Source organism: Pogoniulus pusillus, chromosome 31 (genome assembly GCF_015220805.1).
Source record: "Pogoniulus pusillus isolate bPogPus1 chromosome 31, bPogPus1.pri, whole genome shotgun sequence".
Taxonomy (NCBI): Eukaryota; Metazoa; Chordata; class Aves; order Piciformes; family Lybiidae; genus Pogoniulus; species Pogoniulus pusillus.
Genome location: NC_087294.1, coordinates 769,915 through 783,657, shown reverse-complemented (window position 1 = coordinate 783,657; position 13,743 = coordinate 769,915). Strand labels below are relative to the sequence as shown.

Here is a 13,743-nt window from a genome sequence, read left to right as displayed (position 1 = left end):
ACAATGCTATGTCGTCGCCCTCTTAAAAAGCTGTTAAAAACACACAGATGAAGTAACTTGTCCACATAAACAGACATAAAGCAAAACCAACCTTTCCACTTCTGCACTCTGAATCACTCCTTTTGACAGTGAACTTCCAACTTCCCGTCTGACAGCTGAACCACAGCAGACACAGGGCATCTTCACAAAGACCAGCCCTCCACAGAAAACCGATAAGGCGGTCTGCCACTGAAGCAAGACCACAATATAAATGACCTGGAAAGAAGGCAGGGGGACTGGGGCAGGGACAATTGCTGATGAAGTTCGTGCGGAGACCCCGGCACTCCGCTCGTACAGCCACAAGTTTGTGACTCTCTCATGCCCGCTGGCTGCCTGCACCTGCGCCTGCCACTCCTCAACAAGAAGGCGCGGGGAGAACCCGAAGTAGCCGCCTCGAGCCTCTCAGCAAGAGCCATCCGGTGCCGGCTAGCGTCAACGCAGGGCGCCCCCGGCGGCACCGGGCATGCTGGCGGCGAGAAGCGTCCGCCACTGCAGCGAGACCGGCGAGGAGCCGTGGAAAGGGCGGAGAACGCTGCACCGCTCGAACCCGGCACGCTGCTGCCGCCCGGAGCAGGGACCTCCGGGTAGCCGTTATTCCGCAATCCAGGCGGTGGAAGGACGCTGGCAGCAGCGGAGCCGCCCTCGGCTGGCGGCGTGCAGCGGAGGGAATACACAGGCCCCCACAACCCAGGGCCTTTAAAGGGGCAGTGCGCCCGCTGCAGGCCCCTAAACCAGCTCCGCCGGGGGCGGAGGCTTTCGGCCGAGGGTGCTCAGCAGGAGGGCGGCGGCGGCGGGGCCGACTCGGCCCCGCCGGTGCAGCCCGCGCTGCGCACGGCGGGGGGAGGGAGGGGCGGGAGGGGGCTGGGTGGCTCCTACTGCTGCTGCTGCTGCTGCCGCCGCCAGTGCTCGCCGCCTCCCCTCCCCCCCGGCGGGGGCTCCTCGCTGCAGCCTCTGTGCTCCGCTCTCGGTCATGTGACCCTAACGTAACCGGACAGGAAAAGCCGCCGCCGCCGCCGCCGCGCTGACTCCGTTGTTGCTGCTGCTGCTGCTGGGCGCGGAGACGGCGGCGGCCCGCGCAGCACCTGGCGCCTCAGCGGCCCGCGGCCCTCAGGTGAGCATCAGCCGCGCCGCGCTTCGTGGGGGATCCCGGTGTTGCCCGCACGTGTGCCCAGCCCTACCGCACCGATCACGACCCAGGATGAGGCGGAGGCGGCGGCGGCGGGCAGGCGCGGGGGCATAGTGGGGCCTGCTCGGCCCTACCTCCTCATTGTGTGCGAGGGGCACCAGGCCGCGGGGCCAAGGCTCGCCGTGGCGGGCTGAGGGGGGCGCGGAGGAGAAGAAGGGCCGCGCCTGGCGCCGCTGGGGCTGCCCTGGCCTCCTGACAAACCCCCGTCGGGCCGGGCCGGGCGGCTCCATCCGGGACACAGCCCGCGGGGGGGGATGGGGGAATGGGCCCGCGCTGAGGGGAGGGCCGGGTGGGGGGTTGTGGGCCGCGCCAGGGGGAGGGGGCGGATGAGGGAGAAAGGGGGAGGGGCTGCTGCCGCCCGGCGTCGGAATCGGTTCGGGTCGGCCGGTTAGGCCCCCGCGCCCGCCTTCCCTCTGTGCCGCCCTCCCGCCCGCAGCGGGGCGGCCCCCCCTCCGGCGGCATCCGGCGCAGGGGGAGGCGGGGGAGGACGCCGCGCGGGAGGGGCGGCCCCGCCTGTCTCTGCCTCTCCTCGGCGGGAGGGGCGGCCCCGGCCCCGGCGGCTCCCGTCTCGCGCGCCCTGGCGGCTCCGCTCGCGCTGCGTCTCGCGCCGTCTCCGTCAGTCCGTGCGCGCGTGGCGTGCGCGGCCGGGGGGGGGAGGAGGAGGGGTCGGGAGAGGCCGGGAGAAAGGCGGGCGGGGCGAGGGGCGGGGCGCAGCCAGTGAGAGTGGCGCGCGGCCACCCGGCCTTCCGCCCCGGCGGCCAATGGGAGGGCGCCGTCACCTGCGCCGGAGAGGCCGAGCGTGGCTCCGGGGCCGGGCGGCAGGCCACGCCCCCCGGCGCCAGTGGCGCCTCCGGTGCGCTGCGGCGCCGGCAGGGGGCGGCAGCTCTGGGGCCGGGCGCGCTGCTTCCTCCGGGCGTCCGGCTGCTGGCGCGCACGCGCGGTCCGCGGCGGCGGGAGGGCGGTGCCGAGCCCCTGCCGGCGCCCTGGACGCGCGGGCGGCCCGCAGGCGGTGAGGCGCGTTTGCGAGCGGCCGGGGCTGCGCTGGTGCCCTCTGCAGCTAGAGCGGACAGCGGCGTCTGCTGAGGCCTGAGGGCGCACCGGGTAGTGATGAGCTGTGTTTGAACGGGGTCGCGGTTGAGCCGGGCGAGCAGCTATTTCCTGCCGCAGCGGCCGGCTGTCTGCCCCAGTGGCTCCCAGTCTCTGCTCTGCTCTCTCGCCGCATTGCTGACGGCGTTTTCCGCTTCCATCTTCTCTTTAGTGATGCGTTACCGACTCGTTCTCAGTCTCATCCTTGTCACCGTTTTTCCCTTGTGATCTCCAAAATAAACATATGTTTTCAGAAAGGATTCGGCCTCGCGTGGTATTTAAGACACCGTCGAGCAATTTCAGAAGTCATGATAAAGCTGAACCCAGACAGCCCTTTAACTGTACGAAAGGAGTGTCCCTGCAGGGCTTTAGGGCATAAGTTGAGCCGATCAACGCCTTGTTGGTGTTAATATTTCTTCTATTTAGCTAAGGACCGCACTCGTGAACGTGCACGTAACTAAAATGTACCCTTGTACATGTGAGACACAAGTGCTGCCATGTGATTTCCTTCAGGTGCAATTCTAGTGCTTTCAGTTCAAAGCCTTGAAATTACTTTTTTGTGGCTGTTTGAAAGATGTGTTGTGTGTGTCTAACATTGTGTCATTTAGTGAGAATGTAAATTCAGCTCTCTGATGAAGGCTAACAGCTTCAGCTGCCACAGTGATTGCTATTTGGATAAAGGTGAAACTAAGCTGCACAGTCTTGGGATGGTAATAACTAGGAAGTACCTTTCTGCCTTGGAGTTCCCTCACACGGACAGTTCGCTCTGCCTGAGTTTTGCTAAATACAAAACAAACTTGGCACCGATAAAAAATGTAGGACACAGAATAACATAAAACCAAGCAAACTAAAAATTAGGGTATTCTCCTTAACTTCACAAAATCTACCTGTATGGAGCATCTTGCAGGATTAAATAATTGTTACCATGGTTATTGATACTGTTGACCACAAGTATTCCCCCTTTTGAGAAGAGAGAGCATTTTAGCATATTGTTGTACAAACAATTATCTGAACAGTAAGTTAAGAAGAAGAGGATGGGCTTGCAGAAAGCTGAAACCTGGTTTTTTTCTCTTACTACTTTTAAGAAATTAATCAACTGTATCTTACATTGTGTTTGTTTCTTTACCCTTACAGCCCTGACTCAAATGACTTCTGATCTCATGTAAACGTGGAGGAATAGTTGCTTACTAGTTTGAATACAAGGGCATTTTTCACTGTCCAGCAAATAGAAACATTTGTTTCTCCAATGGCTAAACATATTGGCGTACGTGGAATACACCTTAGTTCTCCTTCCCCTTCATACTCACTGTGTAGAAGAAAGAAACTGTAAATTACTTAAAATTTCAGTAACTTCCTACTCATTTGTAAGAGAGAAAACGAAAGATATTTTATAAGTCTACTTTGATCCACTTCTGGTTTCACTTTCTCTTGATATTCTGTTCATAATGCATCTTGCATTGCTCTGTGCCCAGGAATTTCATTAACTTCTCCTGCTGTTCTACACAGCTACATACAGACCTACAGTACTTCATGCTTTCACTTTTTCTGCTCAGAGCTCTATTTGTTTTGTTTAGATTTGTATGCACTTGTTGATCTTACCAGCCTTATCCATCCAACCATACACAGCTGTCCTAACGTGTTTCCTGGGCTATTTTCTCCCCAAAGTTACCAGTTCTTATTTCCAAGGATGCCTTCAAATCCTTGAGAAGTTTACAGCACTAAGGTAACTAGTTCTTTCAGGACAACCTCCAGCAGCTGGTGCATGCAGAGCGGGTGCAGGGTTGCAGAAACCGTGGTTTAGGGGAGGCTCAGATTGGTGCCACTAGTTTGCTGTTATCCTACCTTGTGCTGACAGCCAGCAGTGGATGGAACCATGCCTCTCGCCCCTCAGGTCTCTTGATTTGCTAGGTGAGCTGGAGACACTCTGAAACATAGCCTCCTTACAAAATGCTGTTGTAGCTAATCTCAGTAAATAAATAGTTGCTGGGTGACAAGATTAGCTCCTCCTGTTCAGATAGTCCAGAGAGCTTGAAGATACTAGAATGAATTAATTGTTTCAGCCTGAGAAGACTGGTATTTCCCAGGAGACGGGATAAGCATCAGAAATACTTAGTTAGGTAATGTTTAGTTTGAATGAAGCTAGATGGACACAACTTTTACATAAAAGATATGCAATGAAAATGAAAATTCAGGTTGAAAGTATCTTTTATTTTGAGGGTTCTGCTTGTCTCTCCCACCCACCTAGGGGGGACACCAGTATCAGAAAGGAGATTTATCTTTCCTGTTTGAACAGATGTGTGGCAGCCAAAATACTTTGTTCTTCCTGCTACTAATAGGTGTTTTTACTACATATTAATATTTGTTCCCCTTCTTCAGCTGTTTCTATTTCTGTATCCAAGTCCCAGACTCCCTATGCCTTTTCCAGACTCTTAAGTCCTGGCTTTCCCTTTGTGGTCTAAGTGTTGGCAAACAGCTTGCACCTTTGTGAACTGCATGGCTCATCAGGAAACAGAGATCCTTACCTGCATGTGAAATACCATTTATATAATAGCTTGGGATTAGGAGGTGTTTCTAAAGCATGGCATATCCATATTAGTGGAAATTATCTGTTACATGACAGCTGCTGTTGCATCTGTGCATCTACTGTTAAGTTTTACATGGAAGTAATTTGCTTTTCAGAGTATAAAAAGATGGATTTGGCCAACCATGGACTCATTCTGCTGCAGCAACTAAATGCTCAGAGAGAGTTTGGTTTCCTGTGTGACTGCACAGTTGCCATTGGGGATGTCTACTTCAAGGCACACAAATCAGTCCTTGCTTCTTTCTCCAACTACTTCAAGATGTTGTTTGTTCATCAAACCAGGTAACTATGAAAAATGTTCACTGTTTAAATAGTTAGGTAAGCTAAGGTGGTCTAGCAATATTTTGAAGCCTGAAAATGTGGTTTTTGCTTCTTGCTGTGACATAAGTCATATGGAATGCAATCTTATCTGCAAACTGGAACATTTTAAAGTTGAACAGTGATTCATTAACACTAAAGTTATTAACACAAGTTTTTTATCCTTAAAAAAAACAGACTTCCTAGAATTGAATGTTTAATGATTCTGTTCTCACTCTTGCACTTCCCTTACCCCACTCACTATTCTCTACTCTGTCTTGGCAGTATTCTTGACTTTTTCCTAACACTGTATACAACTAATTAAGTATTTCCTGGGAGTTGAGAAATTTTGAGAAATTTGCTTATAAAAAGTTTTTTTTTTTTATGATCTCCTAAAGTCAATTAAATAATTAAATACTACATAGTGGTGGAATACTGCTTTAAAGATTTTTTTGGTCTTCTTTTCAATTACTTGAAGTATCTCAAATTTCATGTAAAATTCTTCATTTTTAGCTGAAGATTTTTTTAGCCAAAAGTGAACATCAAAGATGCAAGTGCACTTCTGAGGATTGCAGGCAGATGTCTCAGTGTTGGTGCTCCATCAAAAGCATACAGTCATCACTGGAAGATGTGATTTCAAAGTTTAGATTTGAGTTACTTATCTAAATTCAAAAGCAATCAGAAAGAGAGCTCATGAAAGGTGTACCTCAAGAAATGGCAAAACTGGCAAAAATTTCCTTCTCAGCTTGGTAGCTCACTGTGCTTAAAGCATTCAGACTGCAGCATGCAGTCATATCTGGTTTTGGATCTCTGTCATTTCTGTAATGTTTAGTACAAGAGCTACAAATAACTCTGAAAAACTATTAGAATCCAAAATCCAAATATAGAATCCAATAATCTCCTATTAGCTAACTGGCCTAATAAAGTTGTTCTTGATTTTCTTTTCCTGTTCTGTCAACCTTACCTCTCTTTTTGCACAGAGATCAAGTTTCAACCAGAGGAGTGGTGGGTGTTTCAGTCAAGAGTATCCTAAAGGTTGATGCATAGGGCAGCTGGAGGATAGTATAATTTTCAGTCTTGTTAGTCTGATGAGGACATCACCTCCAAAGGGACTTTTATGCTTATCAGGTGTACCACTGGTGCTACTGTTTCTTCCTCCCTATTCAAGGCAAAAAAAGCTATTGTTCTGTTTTGTGAAGAGCCTGTCCTCCATAGGTTAGATGTGCATGAGATCCTCAGGGGATTCACACCCTGTCCTGCATGGTTTCTGCACCCAGTAATGACAAGGTGACACCACACTTCTGCAGAACTACAGCTGTAAAAACTAATAAGACACAGAAGCCAAGCAGACAAACACCAGGTGACTTTTAAATGTTTTGAGGGCCAAGTGCTGAGGAAAATTTGATGGACTGTGAATTTAGAGTTCACTGATAGTAGGTTTTAATTTAGCTACAGACATGTTTGAATCCAACCAAGAAAAAAATATCTTTGAAATTTACAAAATACATTAATATGAGACAACAAATCTTTAACATAACAGCGGTTTAGAAAAGTATAAGTTGCAATGGGTATAAGTTTTGTCTTTCAAACTGGTTACTTCCCTGAAGAAAAAAGTGCGATCTTTCGAGTGGCCAGTAAGATCAGCTCTTCTGTTCTAAAGTGTTATACATTTTGCTGATTCTATCTTTTGATTTTAAGTAGATGCTTTTGGGCTTTATCAGTGCTTGAATAACCTGTATCTGTTTTTAAAAAAAATTCCTTATCTCTTCTTAATCATTTCATTTCACCTTTCAGTGAATGTGTCCGTTTGAAAGCAACTGACATACAGCCAGATATCTTCAGTTATCTCTTACATTTGATGTACACTGGGAAGATGGCACCGCAACTCATTGACCCAGTTCGACTAGAGCAGGGAATAAAGTTTCTGCATGCATATCCACTAATTCAAGAGGCCAGCCTTGCAAGTCAGGGAACTTTTTCTCACCCGGATCAAGTGTTTCCATTAGCATCTTCATTATATGGCATTCAGATTGCAGATCACCAGATAAGACATCCCACTAAGGTTACATCAGCGACTGACAAACTCGGGCGAGAATCAAGGCCACAGACATCGCGGATGAACCAAGAGCAGGTTTCTGAAGGCTCACAGCTCTCGCAGCTAGGTACGACTCTGCCACAAGTGAACCGGACAAATATGTCCACTTCTGACCCATTGCCATCTTCTTTATCTCCAGAGTTGGTGTCTGCTGCTGGTAATAATTCACCTGCAGGAGAAGAGGCCAACATGGAAGCATCTTCTTCAGACGAACAGCCTGCCTCACTCACAATAGCACACGTCAAGCCGAGCATTATGAAAAGGAATGGAAGCTTCCCAAAATACTATGCCTGCCACCTCTGCGGTCGTCGGTTTAATTTGCGAAGTAGTTTGCGTGAGCATCTGCAGATCCACACGGGAGTTCCCTTCACATCTAGCCAGCAGGGAGAAAGTAATATTTCTTTGTCCCTCTGCAACAACACAGCTGATAAAGATGCTACAGAAGTGCCTGAAGCAGGGATGATTAGTGACAGTGAGCTGCAGCAGATCTCAGACTCCCCAATAATTGATGGGCAGCAGCAGTCAGAGACACCACCGCCCTCTGACATTGCAGACATAGACAACCTGGAGCAGGCAGATCAAGAGAGGGAAGTAAAACGACGGAAATACGAATGTTCCATCTGCGGTCGCAAGTTTATTCAGAAAAGCCACTGGAGGGAGCACATGTACATACACACTGGCAAGCCCTTCAAGTGCAGCACTTGCGACAAAAGCTTTTGTAGGGCTAACCAGGCTGCTAGACACGTGTGCCTAAACCAGAGCATGGACACATACACGATGGTGGACAAACAGACTCTGGAACTCTGTACTTTTGAGGAAGGCAGTCAGATGGACAACATGCTTGTACAGACCAACAAGCCCTACAAATGTAACTTGTGTGACAAAACATTTTCAACTCCCAATGAAGTAGTCAAACATTCGTGCCAAAATCAAAACTCTGTCTTTACACTAGAAGAAGATCGCTCCATTCTGCTAGGTAGTGGGGACACAGAAGCCACAGAGACTGAAAATGCAGTGTTAACCTCCATCAAAAAGGAGCAGGAAGCAGTGTTGTTAGACTGAATGTGAAACTTATATAAATTTTTTAAAGTTTCTTTATGTATTTTTTATTAAATCAATTTTTCCCTCCCTCCACCTCTTGCCTCACTTACCCTTGCCATCTCTTCGACCAGTCTCCTTCCTGCCCTTTGTCTTCAGCAACCAGAACTGTACTGGCACATTAGAAAATTGGACTTTACCTCTCCCACCAAAGCAAACAAAAGAGCTTTTGCATCAAACCGTAGCATAATTGATTTTAATACAAAGGAACATGTGAAAAGGTAATCCAGCTAACTATGTTGAAAGTATTAGTTAATCCAAATTGAATAGATTTTAAACAAAATTTAGATTGCTTAAAAGTGTAGATACGATACTGAGTGTACCAGTTTGGTAAGCAAAGTACATGTATGTAAGTCTCCCTGGTAAAGACCATTTTAAGAAGATGTGGTAAATGACAAACACCACACTTTTTAGAAGTCCACGTGAAGGTTGATTAAAGTTATCACTTAAAACCCTCAGAATGTTTCTCAATATATGCAAAAATCTCTGTTGAGTTAAAAAGAGCTGAGGGTGTTTGGTTTCTTTTAGCCTTATGGGTTCCTTCCTTATGGTAGCCTTTGGGTATCTGTTTCAGGTAGCATCGAGTCAAGCAAAGTAGTTACTTAGTCAAATTTTGACTTAAGTAGCTGTAACAATAATGTGATGGCAATCTTTACATGCATATATATATATATATAAAAATACTGTATATGTATAAAGACTTTTATATATATATATATATATATATATATATATATGAAATGTGTGTATATTTGATAGAGATAAAAGCACACATGCTTTTTTAAGTAATTAGCCATCCACTCTCAGATTCAGTCCAGAAAGTCTTAGCTGTTTGAGAGAACTAGTCGTTGCACAGATTATTTTAAATCAAATGTAAAACATCCTGGGTGCATGCATTTTTGCTAGCCTGTTGAAGAGGAGCTAATAGGAAAGTGTTGTCACCCAAGATGCAAAGGAAAAGTGACACTGGTGAGCACTTTACCACCAAGAGTGCAGCACGTTAGCTACAGGTTTGAATCATTCTACATGAAAGGAGAGAGTAAAGCTCTCAGGCAAGCAATGTCCATGATTTCATTTGGTATAACAGTGTGAGTTCAGAGGAGGAAAATGCACAGAGAAGTTCTAGCAACAGGGGATCATGGTTGTTTTAGAGTGAATCTGGAGTACTAGCTGGAAAATTCTGCTCTGTGAGAGTCCTGTTATTTTCAAAGCCAAGACAAAGTGCAAAAGCTGGAAGGATTAATTCTGTAGTTTTAGTTACTGCTGATGGTAGCACTGCATCTTTGTGTTAAAAATGAAGTTGTTGATTCTTATTTAATGTAGATGCCCGGGTTTTTGCTGGTAGCCCTAAAACCCAAACTGAAAACAGTGAAGCCCACCAAGCAATTACTGGGCCAACACAAGATGTAAGCAGACAGAATATATGCCCCATCATAAATGGAGACAGTGTTTTGGGGGGAGGGGCGGGAGAGGGCAAGTCACAAACCACAACTCCTCTCTGTGTATACGTTTAAACTGAGTATCATCTTTTTGTGTATAGTTAAGTTCTCAGATTTGTAAGTTTTTATACATAATTTCATTGAATAAAAACTGAATTAAATGGAATGTGATTTATTGAGTTGAAGGTGAAAGGTTATTAGCTTTCAGTGTTTCTGAAACTGAACTGTTTTTGAAGCCAAACCATGTATTCTGTTTATCAGACTAAAACCTCTGTCATACAGATGAACAAAATAGCTTAGTAAACCATGAAGCAGTGGATTCAGCATTAGAAGTCACTATATGTTCTTTTTTTTTCCAGTTAATTATAACAGGATGATTATTGTAAAGTTCATTGTAAGTGGTGTGCTTTATTATCTCTCTTGTATTAGAGTAATAGATTTTAAATCAATTTATTTTACTTCAAAATGTAAGAGTGTTTTGAGGTAAAGACATTACGCCTTAGGTAATTGTCTTACCCATTTTAAAACTCCCTCAGGATCTTAATCTACCAATACAATTTCTTTAAATGTGTTTTTATTTCATCTCACTTAGCCGGCATGCTCTCAGAGTAGGAAAGCAGGAAGGGCTTCTACAGCTGTGTCAGCTGGAAAAGTAACATGTAACACCCCGATGAGCAAGAACGGTGAGCTAGTAACAACAGATGAGGAGATGACTGAGGTTCTCAGCAATGTTTTTGCCTTGGTCTTCATTGGCAACCTTTCTTCTCACCTCCCGTGTTGACATACTGTAAGATGGGGACCAGGAGGACAAAGTCCCTCTCAATGGAAGTGAAGATAAAGTCTGTATCCACCTGAGGAATCTGAGCATACGCAAATCTATGGGACCTGATGAGAGGCATCCCAGAGTACTGAGGCAATTGGTTGATGTAATTGTCAAGCCACTCTCCACAACATGTGAGAAGTCCTGCCAGTCAGGTGACTGGAGGAAGGGAAACGTTACACCCGTTCTTAAAGTGACTAGAAGTGAGGACTCCAGGAACTACTGACCTGTCAGCCTCACCTCTGTGTCTGGGAGTATCATGGAACAGATCCTCTTAGCAGCTCTGATAAGGCACATGGAGTACACAGAAGTGATTTGAGATAGCCAGTATAGCTTTACTAGGGGCAAATGCTGCCCAAACAACATAGTAGCTTTCTACTGTGAATTAGTCCACACTAGTGGACTGGGGAAGGCCAATGGATGCTATCTGTCTGGACCTCTGCAAGGCTTTTGACATAGTCCCCACAAAATCCTTCTCCCCTTGGAGAGGGGAACTTGATAGGTGTACTGTTCATTGGATAGGGAATTGGCTGAATGGTCCCATCTAGAGGATAGTGATCACTGGCTTGAAGTCCAGATGGAAGTTTGTTGACGAGTGACATCCCATGGGAGTCTGTAATGGGAACACTGCTGTTTAATATTTTCCATGGATGATACACACCTCAGGAGTAAGTGCACACTCAGCAAGTTGCTAATGACAGCAAACTGAGTGGTGTGGTTGATAGAGGGGTGGGATGTCATCCAGAGGCACCTGGACAAGCTGGAGAAATGGGCCCAGGTGAACTACATGATGTTCAATACAGCCAAGTGCAAGGTCCTGCACCTGGTTTGGGACATTCCCCATTATCAATACAGTGCAACCATTCAACACCACCATGGCCCAAAGTGCAGTGTTCACACATTTCCTGAACACCTGCAGGGATGGCAGTTCCACTGCCACACTGGGCAACCTGTTCAGTGCTTGACCAGTTTATGTAAAGAAATCTTTTCCAATATCCAACCTAAACCTCCCCAGCACAATTTCAGGCCTCTTGTCCTATCTTGCGATACTAGGGAGAATATACTAATCCCCACCTCCTAATGCTCTCCCTTCAGGTTGTCAGAGAGAACAATGAGGTTTCTCAGCTTCCTCCAGACTAAGCAAACCCAGTTCCTGCAGCTACTGCTTAAAAGATTTCTTCTCTAGACCCTTTACCAGCTTTGTTGCCCTCCTCTCAACAAGCTTCAGCAACTCAATAGCTTTCTTGCAGTGATTTCTTCTGATTAATCGAAATAACTGACATTGCAAAATATTTTACATTAATTAAAGGAAATCTGCTATGGCAAGTTCTGTGGTGCCCAGTGGCAGGCATCACAGTCCTCTGCAATGTTCTTTCCCAATCTATTTAAAAGCAGGATTACTTTTCTAAAGTACTTTGTGTAATTTTAGAGACTAATACAATTCTTGAGTTATCCTCATCCCAAGCAACTGAAGACCAGATTGTTGCTATTTTTTCTTTCTGCACCTTTTAATCTTACAAAGAAAACACACTGAAAAGACAATTGTGGCGTCCTGCCACTGTCTCTCACCTCTCAGTACATCTGTGTTTCTCTGTCCTTTGCTGCTTGCTTGCGCTGCAGCGGACGTTTCGTTTCTCAGGGAGCCTTTGTGTAGAACAATCTTTCCAACTCTGTGTTGACTCTGAATGCCCTTTGCACTTTCCCGGGGATGGAGGCCATCCTTTTTCTTCTCTCCATTTTCCAGGAACTCTAAGCAAACAGGTACCTGAACTAAAAACAGCTTCTCCATAGCTATCTTGACACGAATGGAAGATTTCTTTTCCTTCACAGTCTTCTGAAGTAATTACTTCAGAAGAAGTATGTGTATTTCATAGAAACTGACAACCAATTTGCAGTTCAGTTCTGAAATTAGTTTGTTTCATTCATGCCAAAAGGTGAATGCTGGTCAACAGCAGATGAACTGTCAGGAGCAAATCTAACTCTGAAGGTGAAGCAACCATCAGGAGAGAACTGACGCTAAGCAAGCTGGAAAAAACTCCATGTGCACACATTAGAACAAAGCTGTAGTTGCATTTTATTTAACCAATTAAAATCTACCTTAAAAACACAAAATTCAGTTGGGCGACCCAACACATTGGATCAGAGAAAGCTTCAAGCTCTTAAGCCAGAATTCAGAGTCTCAAAGGGAGTTTCAGAGGCCAAAGTACATTCTTCACATGGAGGCATGTTCCTGTGATGGTTTGGGTGTTACCTGTTCCCCCACTCTTGTGAAAATCACCCAGACTAGACTCAGCCGAGCTGGAAATTAGAATGGACCTTTATATTTACAGCTTAGCACAATATAGAAGCAGATATTTACAGCTATATATAGAAATACACAGGTTAAAAAGTAATACAGAAACACAACAGCCCTCCCAGAAACCAGAGTCCCCAGGATGGGCTCCCAACCACCCTTCCACCTCCTTTCCACCCCTCTACCTTATCCCAGAGTTTGCCTTACATCCAAGGTGAGTTTGGAGAATTGGACAGGGAGGTTAGGAAGGAGATGGATTAGTTACACAGACAGCATGTTAGAGAGAGAAGGGAGGCAGCCAAAGCCAGAGAGCAACTTACTTTCTTATCTACTTTTGTTTTGTTGTTTTATACATCTCAGCAAGCCTATGAGTGAAGCAGACATCACCACTGTTTCCTTTTCACAGTTGTTGGTGGATCTGCTTTTTGGTGTAAGCTGGCATATTCCTTTCTCCCAGCTTGGAAGTCTGGTCTACATCTTTCCTGTGGCTTGTCACAGTTCTGAGGACTTCCAGGCTTCTCAGAAGCAACCCAACAGCTGCTTTTGCAAGGCTGCAGAGGCAGCAGACCATTTCTCTTTCTGGTCTCAGTACCCTGCATACATACTGCTCTTTCTGCCGCCGTGAGGGGCTGCCCCCAGCACAGCTCAGCCCTTCGCAGCAGCTGTGCCCTAGGGCAGTGCTGGGCAGGAGCTGAGTGAGCAGTGGTGGCGCTCAACAGCCGTCAGTCTAGAGCTGAACCCGCCTGCTCCCGTCAGAGCCCACTAACGCAGGTGACGCTTTCACACAGCCGCGTCGTGCACATGCCTCA

At 46.6% G+C, this 13,743-nt stretch overlaps 2 protein-coding genes across 2 annotated transcripts; one reads left to right on the top strand and one right to left on the bottom strand.

Moving 5' to 3' along the window:
- On the bottom strand, positions 1-1,277 carry LOC135189132 (uncharacterized). The gene is made up of 3 exons (XM_064169157.1): positions 1,223-1,277; positions 379-1,128; positions 1-228 (listed from the first exon to the last, which is right to left on the bottom strand). The coding sequence occupies exons 1-2, from the start codon at positions 1,275-1,277 to the stop codon at positions 395-397; spliced, it is 789 nt and encodes a 262-aa protein (XP_064025227.1). The 3' UTR covers positions 1-228; positions 379-394.
- On the top strand, positions 1,067-10,208 carry ZBTB2 (zinc finger and BTB domain containing 2). The gene is made up of 3 exons (XM_064169403.1): positions 1,067-1,150; positions 4,991-5,174; positions 6,984-10,208. The coding sequence occupies exons 2-3, from the start codon at positions 5,002-5,004 to the stop codon at positions 8,344-8,346; spliced, it is 1,536 nt and encodes a 511-aa protein (XP_064025473.1). The 5' UTR covers positions 1,067-1,150; positions 4,991-5,001; the 3' UTR covers positions 8,347-10,208.
- The last annotated feature ends 3,535 nt before the right edge of the window (positions 10,209-13,743 follow it).

Bases quoted from the DNA above. Each gene is read 5' to 3' on its own strand.
- LOC135189132 (XM_064169157.1), bottom strand. From the start codon at position 1,277: ATGCCCCCGCGCCTGCCCGCCGCCGCCGCCTCCGCCTCATCCTGGGTC. The intron at 1,129-1,222 runs GTGCGGTAGGGC...CGGGCCGCTGAG, and splicing joins CTCATCCTGGGTCGTGATCG to GCGCCAGGTGCTGCGCGGGC.
- ZBTB2 (XM_064169403.1), top strand. From the start codon at position 5,002: ATGGATTTGGCCAACCATGGACTCATTCTGCTGCAGCAACTAAATGCT. The intron at 5,175-6,983 runs GTAACTATGAAA...TTCACCTTTCAG, and splicing joins TTGTTTGTTCATCAAACCAG to TGAATGTGTCCGTTTGAAAG.